The sequence below is a fragment of the Nothobranchius furzeri genome, chromosome 16, assembly GCF_043380555.1.
Source record: "Nothobranchius furzeri strain GRZ-AD chromosome 16, NfurGRZ-RIMD1, whole genome shotgun sequence".
In the NCBI taxonomy this organism is placed as follows: domain Eukaryota; kingdom Metazoa; phylum Chordata; class Actinopteri; order Cyprinodontiformes; family Nothobranchiidae; genus Nothobranchius; species Nothobranchius furzeri.
The window spans coordinates 62,004,626-62,028,495 of NC_091756.1; the positions used below are offsets into that span (position 1 = coordinate 62,004,626).

General features: G+C 42.9%; 2 protein-coding genes across 9 annotated transcripts in view; one reads left to right on the forward strand and one right to left on the reverse strand.

Annotated features, from left to right (window-relative positions):
- The window catches only part of gabrb3 (gamma-aminobutyric acid type A receptor subunit beta3), a 62,786-nt gene that overhangs the window by 27,907 nt on the left and 11,009 nt on the right, over nucleotides 1-23,870 (reverse strand). For 3 of the 5 annotated variants that reach the window (XM_070545457.1, XM_070545456.1, XM_070545460.1), the window contains exons 2-4: nucleotides 6,749-6,796; nucleotides 4,924-5,015; nucleotides 4,761-4,828 (exon numbers count right to left, since the gene is read on the reverse strand). In XM_070545457.1, the coding sequence (XP_070401558.1) occupies nucleotides 4,761-4,828; nucleotides 4,924-5,015; nucleotides 6,749-6,796 (208 nt within the window). Of the gene's footprint in view, nucleotides 1-4,760; nucleotides 4,829-4,923; nucleotides 5,016-5,091; nucleotides 5,509-6,748; nucleotides 6,797-23,870 lie in introns of those variants that run through there. The other 2 variants (XM_070545459.1, XM_070545458.1) reach the window with 1 other exon arrangement.
- Nucleotides 8,251-23,870, forward strand: part of gabra5 (gamma-aminobutyric acid type A receptor subunit alpha5) — a 33,955-nt gene continuing 18,335 nt past the window's right edge. The window contains exons 1-7 of one of the 4 annotated variants that reach the window (XM_015976961.3): nucleotides 8,251-8,394; nucleotides 8,507-8,572; nucleotides 9,325-9,409; nucleotides 12,732-12,856; nucleotides 14,276-14,343; nucleotides 16,164-16,384; nucleotides 21,309-21,391. In XM_015976961.3, the coding sequence (XP_015832447.1) occupies nucleotides 9,327-9,409; nucleotides 12,732-12,856; nucleotides 14,276-14,343; nucleotides 16,164-16,384; nucleotides 21,309-21,391 (580 nt within the window). In that variant the 5' untranslated portion in view covers nucleotides 8,251-8,394; nucleotides 8,507-8,572; nucleotides 9,325-9,326. Of the gene's footprint in view, nucleotides 8,573-9,324; nucleotides 9,410-12,731; nucleotides 12,857-13,196; nucleotides 13,586-14,275; nucleotides 14,344-16,163; nucleotides 16,385-21,308; nucleotides 21,392-23,870 lie in introns of those variants that run through there. The other 3 variants (XM_015976962.3, XM_070545461.1, XM_054734176.2) reach the window with 3 other exon arrangements.

Sequence of the window (23,870 nt, forward strand, 5' to 3'; positions counted from 1 at the left end):
CCATCACCACAGTGTGCCTATTTTTAGCAGGCTGACAGATCAGCCATGTGTCTGTTTCTATGAAGCCTTGTGGAACATCATCTCTGTCACAAGCAGATCATTTTAACACATGCACAAGTGCAATTGGGAGGGCTTATTTCCTAGATGTGTCCAGTTCTTCGGGCTTCAGCAGAAGACTTACTTCCTGTGTTCCCATCTGCATGCCTGAAGATATTAACAGACAGTCTAATAAATGCGTTCACATGGGACAGTCAGGCAGACAGCGTAAAAGCAGTAAAAGCAGCTTGGATCTTGATGTACTGCACTACTGTCCTATTAAGGGCTGTTGTTGTTGTCAGATTTCAGATTTTCAAAACTATAATGTTCATGTCTATTTAAGTGCAACATCTCCAATAGCTGAGGCATGCATAATTAGACAGGTGCATCCCTTTTGTCCTGCGTACATATAATTTTTCACAATATAAAACCAACTGGTGAATTTATGATGTAAAGGGTTTAATTTGTTTACATCTTGGAAAATGTCAATAGTTAAAGATAATTTAATCATAATACGTAATATCAAAAGTCCTACTTACGCAGTACCATTGAGTACTAAAAGTTTAACAAATTTCAGTACTTTACAATTTTCTTAATTTAAAGTCAATTTAGAACAAAGTCTTCATTTCTGGCAAGTCTTGAGTCTTGAATCTGAGTTCAAAGTCCAAACATTTTAGTTTCTGCCTAGTCCTAACTGAATTCAAACAGCAATAAATTAATATAGTATGTTGACAAACATATAGTTTGGATTTATTATAACAATTATTATTATTATTATTATTATTATTATTATATTTTTGTGTATTTGTACGCTTTCACTGAAGTGCCAGAACCAATCCATGCTTCTAAGGCAGTTTCAGGGTTGGTTTATGGAAAGCGTCCTTCTGATGATGTGGGCACTTCCGGGAAGAACAATCTTCTGGATTTCTTGGACTGTTGGGTTTCCAGGAATCTGTTTTCTCTTTTCCAGTCCCTTCTCGATGAGGCCAAGTGCGCCCACTACGACGGGTATTGCTGTTGTCTTCATCCCCCACATTCTCGTGACTTTTATTTCCAGGTCCTTGTACTTTGATAGCTTTTCAAGCTCCTTGGTGGTGACAGTTTTTTCCGATGGGATGGTCTTCTCTTCTTTGTTTTTGATGATTATGTCTGGTCTGTTGGCCATGATTCCTGTCTGTGTTGATCGGCATGTCCCACAACACTGTGATGTTGTTGTTTTCAGTCGCTGTTGGTGGTTGGTGGTCATACCACTTATCTGCAGCTGGTAGATGGAAATGCTTGCAGATCTTCCAGTGGACATGGCTTGCTGCCCTGTCGTCTCTGTGGATGTACTCAGTTCTGGCTAGAGTGGGGCAGCCTGAGAGAATGTGGTCAATGGTTTCTTCATACTGCCGGCACATTCTACACATGGGGTCTGTTCCATCTTTCATGATCTTGTGGTGGTATGATCTCGTTGACAGGCTCTGGTCTTGTGCTGCTATCAACAATCCTTCAGTTTCTGTCTTCAGTCCTGCACTGCGTAGCTACTGATGAGTATGATCTTGTTCTACGTCTGCTTTTTTTACTCTCAAGGGGTATTATCCATGCATTGTTTTTCCACCCATGTTTCTCTCATCCTCTTTTGGGCCCATTTCTTTGCCTCCCTTCTGGTCCTCTTAGCAAAGCTTGTTACTGTTTATTTCTCTTTTCTTGCCACCTCTGGGATGTTTAGTTCCTGTGCATATCTTATAGCTTCTTTTGTAACAGAGTACAGCTTCTTGCGAGCTTCATGTTGACAAACGAGGATCAGTAGGGCATCGTCTGTTGTTTCAAGGTAGGTTTTCGATGCCCTTGTTGTTGTTTTGTAAGCCATCTCAAGCTGGGTAAGTCCTCTGCCTCCAATCTGTCTTGGTACATACATTCTTTCAACATCCGCTTTTGGGTGGTGCATTCTTTCAGAAGTCAGCAATTTTCTGGTCTTGGTGTCTAGTTTCTTTACTTCTTTAAGTTGCCAGTTGATGATGTTAAAACTGTGTGTAACCATAGGAACAGCTAAAATGTTGATGGTTTTGATCTTATTTGCAGCATTAAGTTCACTCTTGATGACAAGCCTGACTCTTCTGTTTTTTTTTTTTTTGACTTTTTCTTTCACGGTAGCATGTTGTATTCCATCTCCTTCATTGACCCCAAGATATTTGCATGTATCCTCTTGATTGAGCTCCATTATGACAGTCTCTTGGTCCAATTGTATGTTTGATGTTGATGTGAGTTTTCCTTTTTTGAATGTAGCCTTTGCACATTTGTCAAGTCCAAATTGCATGCAGATGTCATCACTGAAGAGCTTGATTATTTGCAGTAGTCCCTCTTGTTGGTTATCGTTTTTGGCATAGGTCTTCAGATCATCCATGTAAAAAAGGTGGTTGATCTTCTTACCTTGAACCTCATAGCCATGTTCACCGTTGTTTAGCAAGGTGCTGAGTGGGGCTAGACATAGACAGAAGAGGAGAGGTGATAGTGAGTCTCCTTGAAAGATACCACACCTCACTTTTACTGGTCTCGTCTTGATGGATTCTTCCTCATAAGTGAGCATCATAGTGGTCCATACTTGTCTTCATGAAGGTAATGAGAGTTGGTGAGATTCTATGAAGTTCCATTACTTTGATGATCCATGAGTGTGGTACGCTGTCGAAGGCTTTCCTGTAGTCTATCCATGCTGTACTCAGGTTTCTCTTCTTCCCTTTGCTGTCTTCCAGTATCATCTTGTTGATCAGGGGTTGGTCTTTGCTTCCATAACTTCCTCTCTTACAGCCTTTTTCTTCTAGTGGTAGCATGTTGTTGTTGTTGTCGTGGAAGGTGTTTGTTCTCTCTGTGATGATACTTGTGAGGATCTTGTACATCGTTGGTAAGCATGTGATTGGTCTGTAGTTCTTAGGATTTTTTGTGTCATTGGTCTTGGGTAGCAGATATGTTAGACCCTGTGTTAGCCAGGTTGGGCTCTTTATTGGTGTTTTAATGATTTTTGTGTATTCTCTTGCAAGATATTCATGTATGACCTTGAGATGTTTAAGCCAGAAGTTATGTACTTTGTCTTCTCCAGGTGACTTCCAATTATTACTATTATTATTATTATTATTATTATTATAAAAATAATAAATTGCCTAACAAATTAATTAATTAATTAAAGATGGGCATCAAAGGGGAAGCTTTTTTTATTTTCTTTATTTATTGAAAGAAATGTTTTTTCTTAGATTTAAATAAGGATAAGCAGTTCCTCATCCAATCTTCACTGCTAATCTACTAGCTAATATTTATTCTTATAAACCACAAAGTTAGGTTATTAAAGCTGTTTGAAGATAGTAGCAATACACAATGTTAGCTAGCTGTTAGCTCATCTGTAAAGTCATAATGCTGCAGGACTCAATTCAGAACAAGTTAAATAGCAATTAACTTTTAACTGGAATATGCCTTTAAGGCTGGGGTCGTCCTGGAGGGCTGGTATCCAGCATGTTTTAGTGGTTTCTCTGCTCCAACACACTTGATTCAGTGGTTGAATCACCTGTGCAGCAGCTCATCAGGCTCTGCAGAAGCCTGTTAATCACCTGCCGATTGAAATCAGATGTGTTGAAGCAGGGTTAAAACTAAAACGTGCTCTCCAGGACCTGCTTCAAGGGTTTGATTCAGGGAAATTTGCTAAACTTTGCAAAACTGTGAAACTGAGTTCAGATTGTAAAAAAGTGTTAGCATCAATTCCGTTATATCCTTTAGAGATTGGGACTATTTTACAATGTCAGCAGTCCACTTAAGTCTTGGCCCCACCCACACTACTCATTAGCCTTTCAATCAGGGAAGACCTACTCTATTCCTCTAAAGTGAATGTGCAGATTTAACATAATCTAATGAAAAGATAGGAAGAATCTCTGGTGTCACTGGAAACCAGCTCTCAGCACCCATATGCTTTTCTTCCATCCCACTCTGCTGCTGAGCAGAGATGCATTAAAAGGCACCACGGGAACATTTCATCACATATACTTGTCAGGACGGATGTCAGGGGTTATTTCCTCTTCGACCATGTGACTGGGCATCAAGCTCTGTCAGCAGTTCCCACCACTGATAGATGGCATAAAGACATTAAACTGTGCAAAGCTCACAGCGTGCCAACAGCAATTCACACTCACTGCCAAACATTTCCCCATATCTATTTTATTACAATAGTTAGTCAATTTATTTTGAAATGAAGGTGTAAGCAGACTAACACAAAAACTACTTAGAAACACAATTTTTAGATTATTTATAAGCCAAGCAGATATTGATTTGCAAGACTGCAGCAAATGTACTTTGTCAAGGCTTGATCATAAATAATCAGCTTTAAAGCTTTATGAGTCACAACAACCAGAAGTGGTTCACAAAAGTCTGCAAAGTTCCATTATTAGTCATTTCAGAAAATGGACACGAAAACAAGTTTGGATTAATTGTATTATGGCACAAGGACATATAGTCCTTTTGCATTTTGTAACTGCAGCGTATGGATAAATGTTTGATCTGCAAGCCTTATTAGTTTGATCAGTTTTCATGGATGGTTTCTGTTTAAACTCTTCTTTAACATTCAGAATGGACATGCTAATAAACATGGGACGAAGAAAACAGCTTTTACAAGTAAAAAATGTTGCAACTCCGAAATTAAGTTTGTATTAATGTAGACAACTCAAAAATAGCATCACAACAGCAACAATTAGTGTTGAACTTACCATGTTAACTTCTGACACCATGTCTATACTCGCCACGTCTAAAGTCATGCCAACAGCAACCGGTGCACCTTAGAATAAACGATTCAGTTAAAGGTTTAATAATAATAATAATAATAATAATAATAATAATAATAATAATAATAATAATGGAGCTGTGTCATACCACCAAAGTCCGGCCGGAGGCGGATATCATATCCCTTCAGTAGTTTATCCACAGTCTCTTTGACAAAAGACATGTTGCCCGGTTCGTTGACGCTGAAAAAGAAAGCACAACTCAGTGTTTCCGGAGCGGGGAGCCGGTCCCGGTGTCCGGTCTGAGCCCATCACTCACCTCTGGGCGCAGCACATCACAGCCACGACCAGCGGCAGAGTGAGAGCATCTAACATCCCTCCTTCTGTCCAAAACTAAGCGAGACTTGTTCCGCCCGACTCCAGCCTGCGCGCGTGCTGCTCAGACAGAGGCGCGGTAACTTTGATGTGACGGTCGGTCTCGTGCGGTGAGACGGCCGTTAAAGCCTCGCGCTGTCTGAGCACCGCTGCCATCCTCCGAGGCGGCTGCCGGTCCGAAATATAAAATCTAAGCTGTTTACTGAAACCTTACACGAGATGCAGAGGCGTGCTGAAGGACTGAAGCAGGGGGGTCCATCCAGTCATGAATGAGATTCAAATGTTTCTAGATGAGATCAAGTTCAAACAACTACTAAAAAGAAACACCATTTTTACCTCTGCATCAACAGATGGAAATTATAGTTGATTTGTTACTCAAAGCTGCTCAAACCCTTTCACAGTAAAGTAATATGCCCATAGTTTCCTAAGAAAAATCACCACTCCTGCATCTTTATTACAGTAAGTGTTTGCGTTCACACAACAACATAACAAAGCTTAAAGGGACTATTATTATTATTATTATTATTATTTTTTTTTTTTTTCCCCCATGCTACCGGATGGTTTTTCGGCTCTTATCCTCTGGTGGTCCGCTCAGGGCTGGTCCGCGCCAACAAGCCCACTATGACTGATTGGTCGGCTCAAATACATGCCTACCGTCAGGGGAAGCCTCTGATTGGCAGAATCAACCATATATGATATCGCCGCAGAATCTCCCACATGGCCAAATTATTTGTTTTGGTTTTCTCCACGTTCAATGCTCCTTCTCGGAAGGATTCGAAGCTCGCTAAACCGGGACTGAAGGCTTGTCCATCTGTTTTAATACAATCATAGGTTTTTCTAAAACCAGATTTGAGTAAACATCGGATAAGAATTTTTTAAAGGTTTGATAAGTTAACCTTAATTTAACCAGCTGTATTTGAACTTTTGATACAGCTTAAAGAGTCACAATTTATACAACTTATTTAACCAACATTTGAGGCAGTTTCTTTTTGCTTTAAAACTCTCATATTGAAAGTTATGTGATTGCTCCTTTTGAACTCATTGGCAGGAAGTTTGAAAACACCTTTTAAACCTGGGACTGGGAGATCGCGGTTAAATCCCAGCTGGGTCATACCTAAGACTCAATGCCTCCCTGCTTGACCCTCAGCATTAAGGGGTTGGATCGGGGGTTTAAACCACCAGACTGTTCCCGAGCGCGGCCGTGTCTGCAGCTCACCACTTCCCCAGCGGATGGCTCAAATTTGGAGAATTAGTTGTCACACACACACACACACACGACGACTAGTGGGACTTTAAATTTAATTTCCCCAGACATTTTCAGTAAAAGTGTCTTTTTACAAGGATCAAAGTGTGGAGCCCTAGATAAAAACCTCCTGACCAGTGTCTTCCTCCCACATGAACCTGCTTTTTGTGTCTTTGTCTCCATCTATCTGCAGTGTGGTCATAGGTTGAACACAACACTTCCCGCTATCTGATTGGTCTATTCTAAACACCCCAAGTTCATTACCCTTCATGACCCACAGTCCCACCAAAGTGAAAGCTAGATAACAGCATCATGATTAGGCTATAACCCTAACCCTTCAGCAGGGAGTATTTCTTACCTTGTATCATACACGGCATAAAGCTTTTTATTCCCATCGACAGCGTTCCTGTAAAAAACAGAAGAACAAGCATTAATTTCTGTTGACACAGTGCTGACTTTGACTGTCTGAGACTTGTTTCAGAGGCACTTATAGTTTGAGTTTACACCGATCACAGATGAAGTAGCAAAGTTTTGAGAGAAATCCATCTTCATTACTGACTCAGCTGGAAGTGACTTGACTTTAATCTTTGTAAGAAATGAGGCGTTGAAGTAAAAACAAAGCTCTGTGCATGCATGTTTTTATCACCTTCTGTAATCTGGATTAGTGACAACAAAATCAGGACTCTTTAAACGTGTCACCCTTGCGTCAGCGCTACAATAAAGAGGGAGTTATAAAGGATGTGTGATTGTATTTCCACAAAGTAAACTTACTTGAACTCATATAATTCTGATGTTCTGCTCAATGATAAATAATTGATTTTTTATATTTCAGAAATGTTTTAAGACCGATGTTTAAAAGTACACAGCTCTTTGAACAACATCAGTTTGGAGAAACACAGATCAGTTCTGATCAGAAAGCCAAGCTAATGGCTATTCTGACTTGGCCCGTTACAAAGTTTTCTTACCCTCTTTAAAAATAAATAAAATCTCAACAATTTCATAAAAGTTTATGGAAAAACATTCTGTGGTTATTAGGTAAGACGTCACTTATTCAAAACCTGAAAAACTGAATCCCCACATCAAAGGATCATAACTTTCACTTTCAAAATGTTAAATCTGAGATGCAGCTTCTGTGTGAGAAGGTGTTCCTCAGGGACCCACTCTAGGACATTTTTTATTGATTAGTTGATTTGAAAATCTAAATCTAATTGAAGTGGCTATAAAACCAATTTAAACTTTCAGCCATATGATGCTATAATGATCTCCAACAACTCCTTACCCCTTCATTCCACCAGACGTGAAAGCGTCACAAAACGACTGCGAAACGTACTACATGGTAACTAGCCACTGTTATAGCGCTCCTTTTCTACTGGCAGCAATCCCTGTTGGAAGAGAGCTCACGAGTAAAACATGTCTATCTCTACACACTTGAATATTTTACTGTTTTATGTGGGATAAAAGACTCTGGATGTCTATACAACTCATGTAACCATAAGCAATGCAATTATTAGAGCCTTGATACGTTCTCATAGTTATTTTATTCATGCGTCATTACAACATCTTTTGTTTTTATAGAAAGGACTAAAATGTTTACGGTAATTTCTATTGAGTGTAGTGTGATTTTCATGATTTTTTATGGGTAGACATAACACAAACTCTGAAGAGGCAAATCTTTGAGTGTAGGAATTTAAAGATTTTTTGTGTTAATGCCTAAAAATGAATAACACTTAATGATTAATGTTATAATAATTCTCAAATGAAAGCGCTCAAGCAGCTTTGAATAATTATGAAAATGACCTTTTGGCTATATTTCTTTCCTCTCTTCCATCACCCCTCCTTCTCTCCCCTCAGCCTCACCCCTCCCTCCTCCACTCTCTCTCCCTCTCTCCTCACATCCTCCTGATTTTCTGCTCGCCTGCTCAGTGCGCACCGGAGTCCGCATCTCGCCTCGTACTTGGACACAGTATTGGATTTGTGCGCTCCTCGGAGACCAACTAAAGGATGGTCAGTCAGCAGAAGTGTTTGGAAGCTGCTATTTTTCTGTGGCCAACATTTTAACAGCTCTGAATGAGATAAGGAGCTCTCTGGCAGTGAAATGAGTCTGATTTTCTACTAGGAATTGGTGCGTGATCTGCGTGTGAGGAAGAATCTGGAGAAGTTTGACTGCGCATCGTTTTGTGTGGTGAGCTTTGTGTCGCAGCATCCTTTTTTCCTTTATTCTTGTTATTATTACAAGCTAGAACAGAGTGAGATGTAGAGACTTGAGGAGAAGCAGGCTTCAGGAGAGCAGGAGCTGCTGACAGAAAGGACCTGCAGTGGTTAGACTTGCTGATGAGAGCAGAGGGAGGCGGTATTCACTCTTCCCCTCGTCCTTGTGTGTGTGTTTTTGCAGTCTGCTCTGTGTGGATGAGTGTGGTTAAGTGGGTGAGGAGAATGCAGCAGAAGATGCTCTCAGAGGGGGGTCCAGCTGGATGCAAAATTCTTTTGAGCTTATTGAGAATCCTAGATGATGTAATAGAGCAGTAGAGAAGTATTTCACATGTTCGGCATTTGCAGAAGGGGGGTAACTAAAAGAGCATCTTGCTGTGAGATGAGGCCTTTAGACTGCAGAAAGGGGTTCAGAACACACGGATCTGAGAAGAGTTTCCCCTGCTTCCTTTCAGCCAACTTACACATGTTCAAAAAATACAAATATAAATCAAAATGCGCACTTATCCGGAGTGGAGATCTGTGCCACATGAGGACACACTGTTGTGTAAAGACTGCAAATGCATGAAACATACTTTTTATGGTGACTTCTCATGAAAACACATTTGTATTTAACAGTTACAGTTCCAGCTGTGCTGATGTCACCAGCCATGAAGCAGACGGTGATGAGCGCTGGTAAAAAAGGCATTTTTTCAGTTTTCAGCCTGTGTGTGTGTGTGTTTTCAGGAATGGGAGATGGAATGTATCACTGCTTTGCCATGAGTCGTCTGTGGATCTACATCCTACTTGTGAGCATCACCTTCAACTTAAGGTGAGACGTTGTGTCAGGATCTGCTCCTGTAGTCTCGTGTACCCTACCCACCTGTTTCCCTGATTACTCTCATGCATTTAAACCCTGTTTGTGCTGGTCTGTCAGATCCTCGTCTTGTCTTCACGTCACGCCATCCTACCTGACATTATTCAAAGAAATCAGTCATTTTTGTTATCTGCAACCTGTGCCTGCTCTCATGCATTTTGGGTTCTGGCAACAACTCCACGTCATGACAGAAGGATCTGGCCACAAAGTGGTGAGCTGGTCGGATTTTTTTCTATTTGTTTTTCTGGTGAGTTCGGAGAAACAAGAGCTGGCACGTTCTGATGCATCCCTAGTCTTCCCGGGTGGTCAGACATGCCGCTCACCCAGACTCTGCCTGGAGCTGCAGCATCACCTGCTCCAGAGACCAAAGCAGTGTCGCCTGACCTAGAGGCCTCTGCTTTGCAGTCCAGGCTGGAGGTTCCAGCTGCATCACCTGCTCCAGAGTCATGAACTGTGCCACCTATCTTAGCAACCCCTGATCTGCCGTCCAGTCCAGAGACTGTTTTAAACGGCCCCCAGCCATCTTCAGTGATTCCAACCATGCCACCTGGAGAATTCTTGCCCCTGTCTGAGGAGCTCCAGCATGCAGGTTTCTTTCACCGCCCCTTTTTCTTGTTTTTGGTGTCGGCAGCTGTCCTTGGGCTGTAGCCTCCCGTGTCTCTGGTGTCTTGTCTTCGTTGTTAGCGTTGATTGATCTCACTTGCCCCTTACCCACCTGTTTCTCTGATTACCCTTCTAAACCCTCTGTTTCTGGTCTGTGTCAGATTCTCATCTTGTCTCCCCGTCATGTCATTCTACCTGCCATCATTATTATTTTTTATTCCGTGTCCTGTCTGGCTGTGAAGCAAACAGAATTGATGTCTGAATGCTGGTAACAAACTTTACGGATTTACTCTCAGGTGGAGCATCAAAGCTTCTGCTTTTAATGTCACGCCTGATACTTAAAACTTTATTGTTGTTGTTTTTTGAAATGGGGGGGGGGGGGGGGGGCACAAGAGTCTGCTTCTAGACCTGCAGAAAAGGGACACACAACAATACATCAGGAGCAAGCTATCACTGCGTCAACTTAATGAGGAAATATAAAATCAACATTGTTTAACTGAACAATCACGATAATAAATCACAGTGCATTTAGTGCCAACCACAGCCTTAAGACATGTGTTGAACGTGCCCAAGCCCCTTCTGATGAGAGCACCATGTGAGCACCTGTGTGTGTACACGTGCTTGTTTATGTAAGGTTTCTCTATAGGAGCGTCCAATCGAGAGTGTGAGGGGCCACAGATCTGCCCCCCAAAGATGCGTAGGAGATGGAAGGAGCTCCAAGTCCCAGAGATCCAGGAGCTGCCCCAGAGCACAGGGACCCCAGGGAGACTGGGACCAGAAAAGCCCCTGCCCCCCTAGAGTGGCGCAGAGGATCGCTTCGGGGGGCCACAACCAGCAGCCGGCAGAGTCCCGGGAGATATCAGCGGCAAGCCCACAGGCCCGCCCGCAGCCTCCCACCCCCTAGCCGGCCGAGCCCTGGACACAGCAACCTGGGACCCAGGGCGACCACCCCCGCTGGGGACCCAGCAGAGCGCAGTGACCCAGATCCCACCAGGCAGCCACCGGGATTGATCAGGCAGACGCCCAAAAATCTCAAACCCCCTGACCGGGGAGCCGCGAACACTCAGGCAGACCAAGGCACCGGTGTGGCAGGGAGAGGGGAGACGAAGATGTGTAGCATCAAAAGAAGTTCCAGGAGAGGGGAGGAGTAAAAGGCCCCACCTGACATATACAGTCATACACAAACACAGTCACACACTCCCTCCCTCATGCTCACACATGCACATACAACCAAAGACTTACAAAAATGCACGCCGGACACCCACTCATGCTCCCCATACACACCCTATTCACTCTGGTCCCGGTACTGCTGCACATGGGGTACAACCATCACCGATTACCAGAGTTTGACCCTTTCTGCTGGGGTGCTGATGAGCAGGCTCCCCAGCTCAAGGCTGAGCCCAGCAACCCACCACCCCAGACCCCAACCGGACGCCCAGATCTCCCTCCTAGCCTCCAGCCCCGGGAAGCCAAGCAACAACAGAGGTGGCTAAGACCCCTAGTCCTCCTCCGCCTGTGTTAGTGTGTGTTGATGAGGTGTATTCCATGGCTGTGGTGAGCGGGCAGTGCGGGCATCGTCTGGCCTACGCCAGCTGATGCCACCACACCACCCCACTTGCACCCACAGCCCTCTGTGTCTAAATGCAGTTTAAAATTGGAAGTGGGCACCGGCACCCGGGATGAGGCTGAAAAAAAACCCTGCCAAATGCCGTTGGATGTGCTCACTCCCAAGGCCCTAAGTGTGTGTTTGTGTGGAATGTCGTTGGTGGAAGTGTTTAAGGTGCAAATAAAATTGGGGGGCAGGTTGCCACAGGAATGTGGAAATGGGGTCCATACCCGCACCCCCTGACTTGTCCACCCCCCAAGGTCCTATGTGCATGTTTGTGTGATGATGTGAGGGAGCAGGAGGAGAAAAATGTGTGGGGATGGGGAGGAATGGCTGGTTGCCATTATTCAAATTAATCAGTGAATTTTTTTTTAACCTGCACCCTGTGCTTCCTTTCATGCGTTTGGGTCCTAACAACTTCACATCATGACATTTTCTCAATCTATTAATTAGAAGTTTATTTTGATCCCCAATATTTAGGTTATATTCTGAGTTCTGAGGGTTTTGGAGCCTTCTTGTTTAAAATGTGTGTGCACTATTTCTTTCTAAGAGCTGCTGCTCAGAAAGCACCTAAAACATACACCGGTATTTAAATTCAGGAACCAATGTGACAGTGGAGGTGCTGCACAGCGGCACAGTTCTAGACCTCTTGCCTTGAATCAGGTCCCTCTGCATGAAGCTTGCATGTTCTCTCTGTGCGTGTATGGGTTCTTCCCAGGTATCCCATATTCCTCCCACAAAAACATGACTGGTACATTTGGTGTCAATGTCAGTTTTACTTATATAGCACATTTAAAACAGCTGTTGCTGACCAAAGAGCTTCACAACAGGAACAGACAGTAATAAAAATGATGTGGAAACAAAAGTCAAACATAAAACAAAGTTAAAAACAGGTGAGATAAAATGTTTAGGACAGTTTAACAACAGTGTATTACTGTATGTATGATGCACTAGTCAGTGTTCAGTGTAAAACAATGTCCTGCTCTACACTGCATCAGTTTCATAAGTGGAAATACCAACTAACTCCAACCCACATCTGTCCATCTACCTGTCTATGATCCCGTCCAGCCTCTCCCAGGATGTGAGCGGAACCCCCAAAGAGGCCGAATTAAATGACAACATCACCATCTTCACCCGCATCTTAGATGGACTGCTGGATGGCTATGACAACAGGCTCCGCCCCGGACTCGGAGGTAGATCCAGTAACCTTCACAGTTCTGAGCACAACCGGTACACAGAGCTTTAGGTGGTGAAAGGACAAGCTTTCAGCCATTAAACTCACTCATTCTGCTCTGGATTTATTCTCTGCTCTAAGAAATGTGTCGGCAACATTATGTCATGGTCTGTGTCTCCTTGTGTTCCTCATGTCTCCCCTGGTCTTCAGCCCTCCAGGTATATCTCTCAGGTCCTGTGTTCCTTTAGTCTTCTTCAGTCACCCCTCTGCAGTGTTTTTAGTTTTCCTTCCCTTTAGAATATTAGTTATGTGGTTTCCTTTCTTGTTTTTAGGTTTTACTCTTAGGTCATGTTAGTTTCTTCCCCAGCTCGGTGTGTGTGTGTGTGTGTGTGTGTGTCCTTCCCCAGTCAGGTCTGGTGTGTTTCTCTGCTCTTTCTCTAATTATTGGTTTCACCTGTGCCAGTTCCCCACACACCTGCTCCTCGTCTCCCATCACTCCAGTCCCAGTGTATATGAGCCCTGTCTTGTCTCAGTGTCTTGTCGGTCCATTGTTGTTTGTCAGTGTTGTTTTTGGTGCTCTGTGTGAGCTTTAGTTCTAGTTCTCAGCTTTTGTGCTCTGTGTGAGCTTTCGGTGTCCTGGATCTCAGGACTTTTGGATTTTAGGCTCGCTGCCTTTTGGAATTACTTTTGTTCATCCTGCAATAAAAGGATTTTTACTTTATATCGACTCCTGCCGCTTGTCGTCTGGGTAATCTGCATTCTGGGTCCTAACCATCCCCGCAGTGTGACACATTAAATCCTTTAATCAGACCTCTAATAAGTCTGAATAAGATTTAACTTGTTAAAACATCTTGGATCGTTTAATCGATATCAGGTCTCAGACTGTTGAATACTAAAAGGATGAGTCCTAAATAAATACCATCCACTGGACTGAAAGATGCCTAAGTGTTCATAATTGTGCATACGACACCAGTTTTTGCTAAGAAAAGCCTGTAATTCCTAAAATCAATCCTAATTTTTATTTCTATTTGCTTGTTATTTTTCACATGGCCACTAGGTGTCACTGAAGTCTGATCTTTTCAGTCTATAAAATGTGGACTTGATGGTGCAACAGCTTTCATCTGAGTGTTTGTGTCATTATTAATTTATTTGTTAAATAAAAACCCATCACAAGACATTATTCTGAGCTCACAGTAGGTTGTGTTTTCATCACATCTCTTCATGGGCAACTTCATGGTGTGTCATCCTCTTCTTGGGACTTTTAAACCTTTTTCAAATAAAAAGTGTTTTTATTTCATGCTTGAGACCTCACTCACTGTAAAAACTGAGCCGGTGCGTTAAAAGAGAAGGCTGTGTCAGAAACTGCGCTGTGAGAATGAAGTCGTGCACTCAAACAAACCGATTTAGAAATCTAACCCGATGTTCTTGTTCTTCACAGAGAAGGTGACGGAGATCAAAACCAACATCTTTGTCACCAGCTTTGGTCCAGTTTCTGACACTGAAATGGTAGGTTACACCTTTAACTTACTCTTACTCATAAGCATTATTTAAAAATACTTTTACACTAAAGTGTTTATTTTAGATGATTTTTATCTCAAATGAAAGTGTATTGATTTATTTTGAAACAACCAAATAAAATAATTGATCTTCACGCACAAAGAGAGTAGACCCAAAGGGATATTTTGGCCATTTAGAAGAATATTTTCTGTGTGTAATCCCGGTATCCTGATTCTCTAGTGCAGAAGTCGACCACGCCCCTTTTGCGCCCTTGATCTGCACTTCCCCCAAGTCTGCATTGATGCGGACTTGGGTGAAGTGTATTACCCACAATCCATTGCTGCAGCAGAACAGGCTCAAGTGCCTTTTCTGATCATATGTATTTTCTAATGAATGTAGTTAATTTTAGGACAATTAGTTGATGCTCTAAACCCTTTTAGATAAAGCAGCAAACAAATGTAAAATAATTTAAAACAATACTTTGTTATTTTTTATGTTGTTAATACATTTTTAAGGATCATCCCTCAGTGCGTTGCGATTGATGATGCAATGCTCAATTGCTTCAATTAGGCAATTATTTGCACACGTGTGCACCACGCACCCAAAACCTAACTTTCTCCAAGTGCACTTTGCTGAAGACCGCAGGGTGCAGTGCGAGTTTTAGGACTGGGCATAAGAGAACTACCTTTTCACCTTTAATAAGAAGCTTCCTGAAAGGCCACCGTTTGGAGAAACTGAGTTTCCATCATGAGGACTGATGAGCTAACCGCTAATCTGAACCCATCTGTGTTACCTAATCTGGTGTCACTGACTGTCTCAGTCGGCTGATTGGACATCTCTTGTTTTATTTGATGCATTATGCTCTGTGCTGGCTTGCTAGCCGTGCATATTTACTGCATCACCTGTGAGGCGCTTTGGTCAGCTCACATGCTGTTTTTAAATGTGCTTGAGAAATAAACTGGAGTGGTATGGAAGGCAAAACCAACACAAATTTCTGGTGTCAGAGTCTCTAACCTTCAATGTTTCAGTTCATGTGTCCTAACCCTTTACACAACCATTTAGGGTGTATTACTTTGTTTTCCATTCCTCCTTGTTTCCTAACCCTAACCTAACCATCGTTGTTCGATTAGGGTAATCCCTCCAGTGAGCTCTGGGTGTTTCCTGGGGTCTCCTCCCAGAGGGGCGTACCTGTAGAACCTCCAGAAGGAGAGACCCAGGAATCGTTCTAATCTGACACCTGAACCACATCAGCTGACATGAGATCAACAGGAGGCTCTTCTCTGATCTCCCCATGGATGACGACACTAACCGTGAGGCCAGGCCCGACTACTTCACAGAGGAAACTGGTTTCAGCTTGGATCAGAGATGTTCTTCTTCTCTTATGACCCAAAAGTCATAAGAGAAGTCAGGGTGTAGGGTGGACCTGTCTGTTGGTCCATCTCTGTCTACTCTACTTGAACTCCTCCACTTGAGACTTACAGGAGCTGACTCTCATCCCGACCACCTCACATTTGATGATTATTTAAAAGTGTAAACATCACCAGTATCTGTAAAAGATTGTATTTCTGGTGTATCCGTGGGACAATGGTGTCAAGGTTGATAACATTGTCCCATAAACAGCTGAAATGTAGATTTATGAAAACAGAAACGACCCACTTTGGTCTTGGTTCTTCTTTCAACTTTCTCCGAACCGAGGCTATTCAGGAAGCTTCCTTCAGCACGTCAAATAGTGAATTATACTTTTACTCAAAGACCACCAGTTGAATTATCCTTTTAGGTCCACTAACACGTGTCGTTTTGTTCAAACGGGGCGCTTTGTTTTCCTGTAGGAGTACACCATAGATGTCTTCTTCCGCCAAAGCTGGAAAGATGAGAGGCTTTGCTTCAAAGGCCCGATGGAGATGCTGCCCCTGAATAACCTGCTGGCGAGCAACATCTGGACACCTGACACCTTCTTCCTCAATGGAAAGAAGTCCATCGCTCACAACATGACCACGCCCAACAAGCTGCTGCGCCTGAAGGATGACGGCACCCTGCTGTACACCATGAGGTGAGCACTCCGTTTGCTGCAGTTGGATAAACATTTCTATTCCAATCAGTCTCACTTTTCAAAACACTGACTCATGAGAGCTCAGTGGTGCGTGTTGTGTAATCCAATTAGCGATGGAGTGATGACTAAAACCTCCACCTGCCTCCTCTTTGCGTTTAATGGTTTTTGAGACCCCCGCTGCACCGACACATCCCACACAGTCACTGTGCAGGTCTCAGCAGTGCACTGGTGCGTCATCGTGTTTGTCCTCGTTCAGTAAAATGAAGGTCAGAGGATCTCCAAATATTTGCTTTGGCCCAAACTCCATGTCGTCCTCACATTCTGTCATTAACTCTGACTGGTGGAAGAGAACAGCACCATCTATTTCTCTCACTTCTCTTTCATGAATGTGTTCTCAGTCTAGATGTCATGTGCTGCCATCTTTTAAAAGCCTACATACACATGTGAGCTGAAGGAATGTAACCTGCCAGCACAATCACCGAGTCCATCCGCACCTCCTCAGTCGTTGTGTGTTATGCTGGAGCCACCAGCAGGCTCAAGGAGAGGCTGCAGCATGTAGTACTGCTCTGCTAGCTCCGTACAGGACCTGCGCACCTCCAGGACACTGAGGGGGTGCAGGTCGGATCACAGCTGACCCCGTGTCACCCTGGACACAGTCTTTTTGACTCGCTCCCATCTGGCAGGAGGCTCAGATCCATTTGGACCAGAACCTCTCACCACAAGGACAGTTTCTTCCCCTCCGTGTTCGCACTCATGAACGACAATCCCAGGACTGCCCCCTCCAGCTACTTGGTTCCAGTCACACGTCCCTAGTGTTGTGTTTGCACCTGAACTGATCGCTCTGATCAATACTTACACTGACTTGCACTAGACTATACTATGACTATAGCAGCCATTTCTCTAATTATTGCCCCTTTATAATCTTATTTCATCATGATTATACTCTTACTTCTTATACAGGTGCTGGCCAGTAAATTAGAATATCATCAAAAGGTTGAAAATATTTCAGTAATTCCATTCAAAACGTGAAACTTGTACATTATATTCATGCAATGCACACAGACCAATGTATTCCCGATGTTTATTACGTTTAATTTTGATATTTATAGGTGACAACCAATGAAAACATCAAATCTGGTATCTCAGAAAATTAGAATATTCTAAAGGCCAATGAAAAAATGTTTGTTTCTCTAATGTTGGCCAACTGAAAAGAATGAACATGAAAAGAATGTGCATGTATAGCACTCAATACTTAGTCGGGGCTCCTTTTGCCTCAATAACTGCAGTAATGCGGCGTGGCATGGACTCGATCAGTCTGTGGCACTGCTCAGGTGTTATGAGAGCCCAGGTTGCTCTGATAGTCGTCTTCAGCTCCTCTGCATTGTTGGGTCTAGCGTATTGCATCCTCCGCTTCACAATACCCCATAGATTTTCTATGGGGTTAAGGTCAGGCGAGTTTGCTGGCCAATCAAGGACAGGGATACCATGGTCCTTGAACCAGGTGCTGGTGGTTTTGGCACTGTGTGCAGGTGCCAAGTCCTGTTGAAAGGTGAAGTCTGCATCCCCATAAAGTTGGTCAGCAGCAGGAAGCATGAAGTGCTCTAAAACTTCCTGGTAGACGGCTGCATTGACCCTGGACCTCAGGAAACAGAGTGGGCCAACACCGGCAGATGACATGGCACCCCACACCATCACTGACGGTGGAAACTTTACACTGGACCTCATGCAACGTGGATTCTGTGCTTCTCCGCTCTTCCTCCAGACTCTGGGTCCTTGATTTCCAAAGGAAATGCAGAACTTGCTTTCATCAGAAAACATAACTTTGGACCACTCAGCATCAGTCCAGTCCTTTTTGTCCTTGGCCCAGGCGAGACGCTTCTTGCGCTGTTTCTTGTTCAAGAGTGGCTTGACACACGGAATGCGACACCTGAATCCCATGTCTTTCATGAGTCTCCTCGTGGTGGTTCTTGAAGCGCTGACTCCAGCTGCAGTCCACTCTTTGTGGATCTCCCCCACATTTTTGAATGGGTTTGTCGTCACAATTCTCTGCAGGGTGCGGTTATCCCTAGAGCTTGTACACTTTTTTCTACCACATTTTTTCCGTCCCTTCGCCTGTCTGTTAATGTGCTTGGACACAGAGCTCTGCGAACAGCCAGCTTCTTTAGCAATCACCTTTTGTGTCTTGCCCTCCTTGTGCAAGGTGTCAATGATTGTCTTTTGGACAGCTGTTAAGTCAGAAGTCTTCCCCATGATTGTGGTGCCTTCAAAACATGACTGAGGGACCTTTTAAAGGCCTTTGCAGGTGTTTTGAGTAAATCAGCTGATTAGAGTGGCAGCAGGTGTCTTCTATATTCAGCCTTTTCAGAATATTCTAATTTTTTGAGATACCAAATTTGGAGTTTTCATTAGTTGTCACTTATGAATATCAAATTTAAATGTAATGAACATTGGAAATACATTGGTCTGTGTGCATTGCATGAATATAATGTACAAGTTTCACGTTTTGAATGGAATTACTGAAATATTTTCAACCTTTTGATGATATTCTAATTTACTGGCCAGCACCTGTATTTACTGATACTTTCCTTTATCTTTCTTTGTTGCATCAAGTACTGCAGCAATATCCTAATTCTGTTAGATGTTGAGTGTCTTCACTGTCCCAAGAGCTCGTTTTTACCAACATGTTGTAGTGCCAGGAGTGGATTGGATGCCTGATGTGTTGGGGTTTGTTCAATGGGGAGAGAACCCATTTAAATCCACTCTCATTTCAGTGCTGGCTCATCATCTTATCAGAGCAATAAATCCTGAATCAAATATTCATAAAGGAAGTACAAGTACGTGTCAAACGTGGTTATTGATCTGCTGCCTTTAAGATGCTGCTGATCGGCTCTGCATTTGCTCCAAACAAGAAGGAATGAGTTCACAACAGCCCTTTAATGCGTTTGTGTTCTAGGAATGAGGTTATTAGAGAAACATTTCATGCATTCATCCCTCTCGTCTCCTGTGCTGGCTCAGACGACGAGGACTGGAGTCTGCATGTCACTCAGCCACTGAACCGTGAACGTATCTCCCTTTGTTCAGATGTGGGGTTTTCATTCAGGCAGTGAGCAGCATGTCGTATCCTAATGTTTGATTCTGAAACACACCCGAGGGTTTCACAACAGTATTAATCTTTTACTGAAACGGATAAAGTCTCTGCTTGGCTGCACTAACCTACCTGGTCATCATTTATTTATTTATTTCTAAACCTTTTATTAAAATCCATCCAGTGGTTCATGAGCTGGTTTGCTAACACACACAGTCACAGGCGCTGGGACCTTTGAGCTGCTGGAAACAGAATAAAAAGAGTTTCCTGTTCACGCTGCTGTCCGTGTTTGTGATGAATGCAGATCGAAGCAGCTTATTTATTTATTTTACCTGAGAAACATTTAGAAAAACTAACACTTTCCGTGCAAAGCTATTGAAAACAGTCATGTAGCAAATTCTGCCTTTTAAAAATACTGGAATCAAATATGTATTTTAGAATTTTACTTCTCACTGAAACAACCAACACATCCAAACACGTTAATCTAAATTAAACTCTAAACTTTATGAGCTGTTCCTCGCTAACTGCAGACTCCGGTCAATCAGCACCTGTTCGGCAGCTGTTGGCTCATCAAACCCTCACTGGCGTACCTTCTCCCAGAACGTCTACATTTGTGTCCGGTCTAACTTATGTTTTCACTGTAGAACATTTTACACACTTTTCTTTCTTATTGGTATACACATATATTTCTTGCAAAGGGCATTTGGGTCTGTTAAAATGTGCAAACCCTTCTGCATGCGGTCAAGATAAATTCCTTACAAACTTAACATTGAACCAAATTGTGCAGTTTAAATCTATTGAATGGCAATTAGTCATACTTTAGATGTTTTCGCATCATTTTGGGACGGGACCGACCCTCATTCGCTCTACTGACAGACTGGCTTTAATAGTCCGTCTGATCACTGTTTATTTTTAGATCAAGAGGGTTCCTTTAGTTGATTCATTCCAAAAATGTTTCTCTTATTCAAAATAAACAGTTTTCCAACCTGTGTTGAATCTACATGATGTTAATGCACCTCTACTAGTGAGTTAAAAACACAAACGTGTGCTGGAGAACTCCTGTGTGTCCAGCAGAGGGCAGTATGACACAAGGCAGGGTGCTTCTCTAACCGTTAGGTGGTCATGAACTCATTTGTTGTATTTATTATTTATTATGATTCAACAGAGAGACGACATCATTTCTTCATCAACTGAAGCTCGTTTTTGTGTCCATCTTTCATCCGAGGTATCGTCACGTCCCCTCTGATGGTGCAGCTCCATGTTGTTGTTGGCGGAGAACGTTTTACTCTGCTCTCGTTCATCTGAGACACACTAATGATGACAGACTGTAATAGCTGCTTCCTAATGGCTGTTTACAAGATTTAATTCTACTGTAACACAAAACAATGAAAACTTGTAAAAGTAGACTATGTCATAAGGTTGGGGCACTGGTTTTAAAGTGATGCTTAAAAAAACTTATTTCGCCAGAAATATACAACTAATTATTTTGTTTCTAATCTAATTTATTATGTTACATCTAAACCCAACATAATTATATAAAAATTCAGGGAAATATTTAGAATGAAGTCCAAAATAACAACTTACATCGTTTTAAAAAATAAAAACTAATGACTCAGATGTGTTACCATCATGGGGCTCAAAGGTTGGTTGTACATGTAAGCTGCATGTTTGTTTAGAAATCATCAGATCTATTTTTTAAATTATTTTTATTCAAGTATTTATATTTAATTTGATCTATTTTTATTTGAGATAAATATATATATATTAATATTGTGTTAATACCCACGTACTGCCACGGTCCCACGCTGCTGATGGATTTTCTACACATTGTGCTTTCAGACTGACTATCTCAGCAGAATGCCCCATGCAGCTGGAGGATTTCCCCATGGACGCTCACGCTTGTCCTCTTAAATTTGGAAGCTGTAAGTAAATGCACCTGCAAATGTTCACAAACTGTTAGTCAGAATGCAGTAAAATGATTTCCATGAGTGCTGCTGCAGCATGAGGCGATTCAGTGAGTAGGTTTGTCACGACTTCAGCTTCATGCAGTGCAGAGGACGTGGTGACAGATGCAGCTTAGTGTGTTTGGCAGCTTTTGTCCCTCAGGTGTTGCAGGAGGTAACCATCTAGACACTGACACGCTACTCCTGATTAAGCCATTAATCAACATGTCAGAGATGCGCCCCTGCTCTGTTCACTGCCTCCGCTCATTTTAGCAGGACATTTTGAAACACACACACACACACACACACACACACACACACACACACACACACACACACACACACACACACACACACACACACACCCTACCAATGCAACCTTTAACAAGCTCAACACTTCGCTGTTACATGAACAGTTGAAGTGCCCCTCCTCCCGATGTCTGAGCCGGTTGGTTTGACTCACGCAGCTCCAGGAATATCTGAGGAGCTCCGGCCACGGACACTTAAGCAGAGTGTTTAAGGTCTTTCCTGCTGCTGACGTATGGAGGGTGATCCCGGGCCTCAGTGCTTTCTCAGCTTTCAAGCAGAGTTTGGCGTGTCGCATGCTGACATTTATCCCCTCCCACGCCTACTGCTTGTGGTCACCTCCTCCCCCAGCCGACACTGGGGCTTGGAAGAGTAGCTAACTGAAGCTGAGAAAACTCTTCATTATGGGATTTGCTCTTCTTCCTTTGGTCTGGCACCCTGTGGATTTACTGTAATAGAAATTATAGTTTGTTTCAGCTCAGCACTTTTGAATCCAGATGTGTCGTGTTGGGCAACAGCTCATCCTCAGTTCAACCAGAAGATGTGTTGTATCGCTTAGATCTAGAGCGATGGTCCTATCCGCTAGTTCTTTCTTCAAGTTATCTATTACACCACTCAAGACCAAGTCAAGGCCCCATCAAGGCCTGCAGCTTAAGAACAAATCAGCTATGAGTCATGGATGGACTTTGCATTGAGAACACACCAAGCTCACTAGAGTTAGACAAACGTTACGAGCAGGCTGAAAGGTCATGGTGCGATGGGAGTGTATCACATCTAAAACTACTCACTGTAAAAACAATTAAAGGTGTTAATCATGGCACTTATTAGTGTATGCTGTCGGTCATAAAGCGAAGCATCCTGACCATGAAGTGACTTGTGAACCCTGATGTGGCCTTAGAGCATAACTCCCGAGAGGCTCCGAGCTGCAGTATTGGCTGGGCTGTGGATCCTGCTTTGTTCAACTCCGTTAACCTCAACTAATCCTTTGACCTAATGGACAGCACTCAACCAGCAGCTCAAGACATTCCAGCTTCAGCAGACCTGCCCTTTGCTGTGGTTAATCACCTTTCACGGACTGAGCTCTGACACCATCAGTGGCCTTCCCACTACCACATGTCCATAAAACCAGCTTAGTTTTATTTTGGTCAAAACTGGAAGGAACTGTGTTAGGGAGAGAGGCCAGGTACAGTGTCTCTGACATGTTGCACATAAGCAAGTACGCAGCTATTTTAAGCTGGTATCATAGACATTGTATTTCTTTTCCCATTCATTAGAAGTTTGCTCTCCTTCTTCTAACTTTCCTTCATTGTTCTGACCCACAACAAGCTATAATATGTAGGTGTCAGATGAACCATGAGAACTATCCAACTACATCCAGAACTTGGCATTTACCACAGAAGTAACACTTCGGGTATTCGGTGTCGATGTCAGTTATTGATTTTTTACTGCTCAGATCTACTAATGTCAGTGTTGTTTAAAAAAACCATCAGTTTGTGTCACTATAGCAAACAGAAAACTTTTACATTTCTGAATAAGTAGAAAAATATGACTCTGCTTGTAAAAACTTAAACTCATAACATCTAAGGACAGCTGTGAAACTAGGTGCTTGCTGGGCGAATGTATGCAGATGATCTAGTCCTCTTGTGTCCCTGCAGTGCTGGTACGCAGCAGCTGCTCAGGTTCTTTGTTGCACAGTGAACTGTTTGACATCATGTTTAACCCTAAAAGAGTGATGTCTTGGTTGCTGCAACCAGAAGGTGAGCCGTCCATCTTCTTATTAATGAACCAAGTTTTGGATTTGATGTGAAAAGTAAAATATTTCAGGCTCATTGCAAGACGTGAACTCTGTGATGATGAGGATGTAAGGAGACGGTGATGCAAGCTGCACATGCAGACTAACACTTGTAACTTTGACACGTGCTCAAACGACATAAAAGTGGTCATTTTCATTTTGTACTCCCTTCTATACGACCCACTGAGATGCAATTATAGTCGGGCTGTAATGAAACTACAAGTGGCTGAATCAGGATGTATGTAAAATCCTCCTGAGGCTCCCATGACGGACTTCTGCAACCCAAACGTTTGTCAGGAGTAACGTCCCTACCATTCATGCACCACTGAGGAACTGTATGTATAAATTCATGTGTCGTTC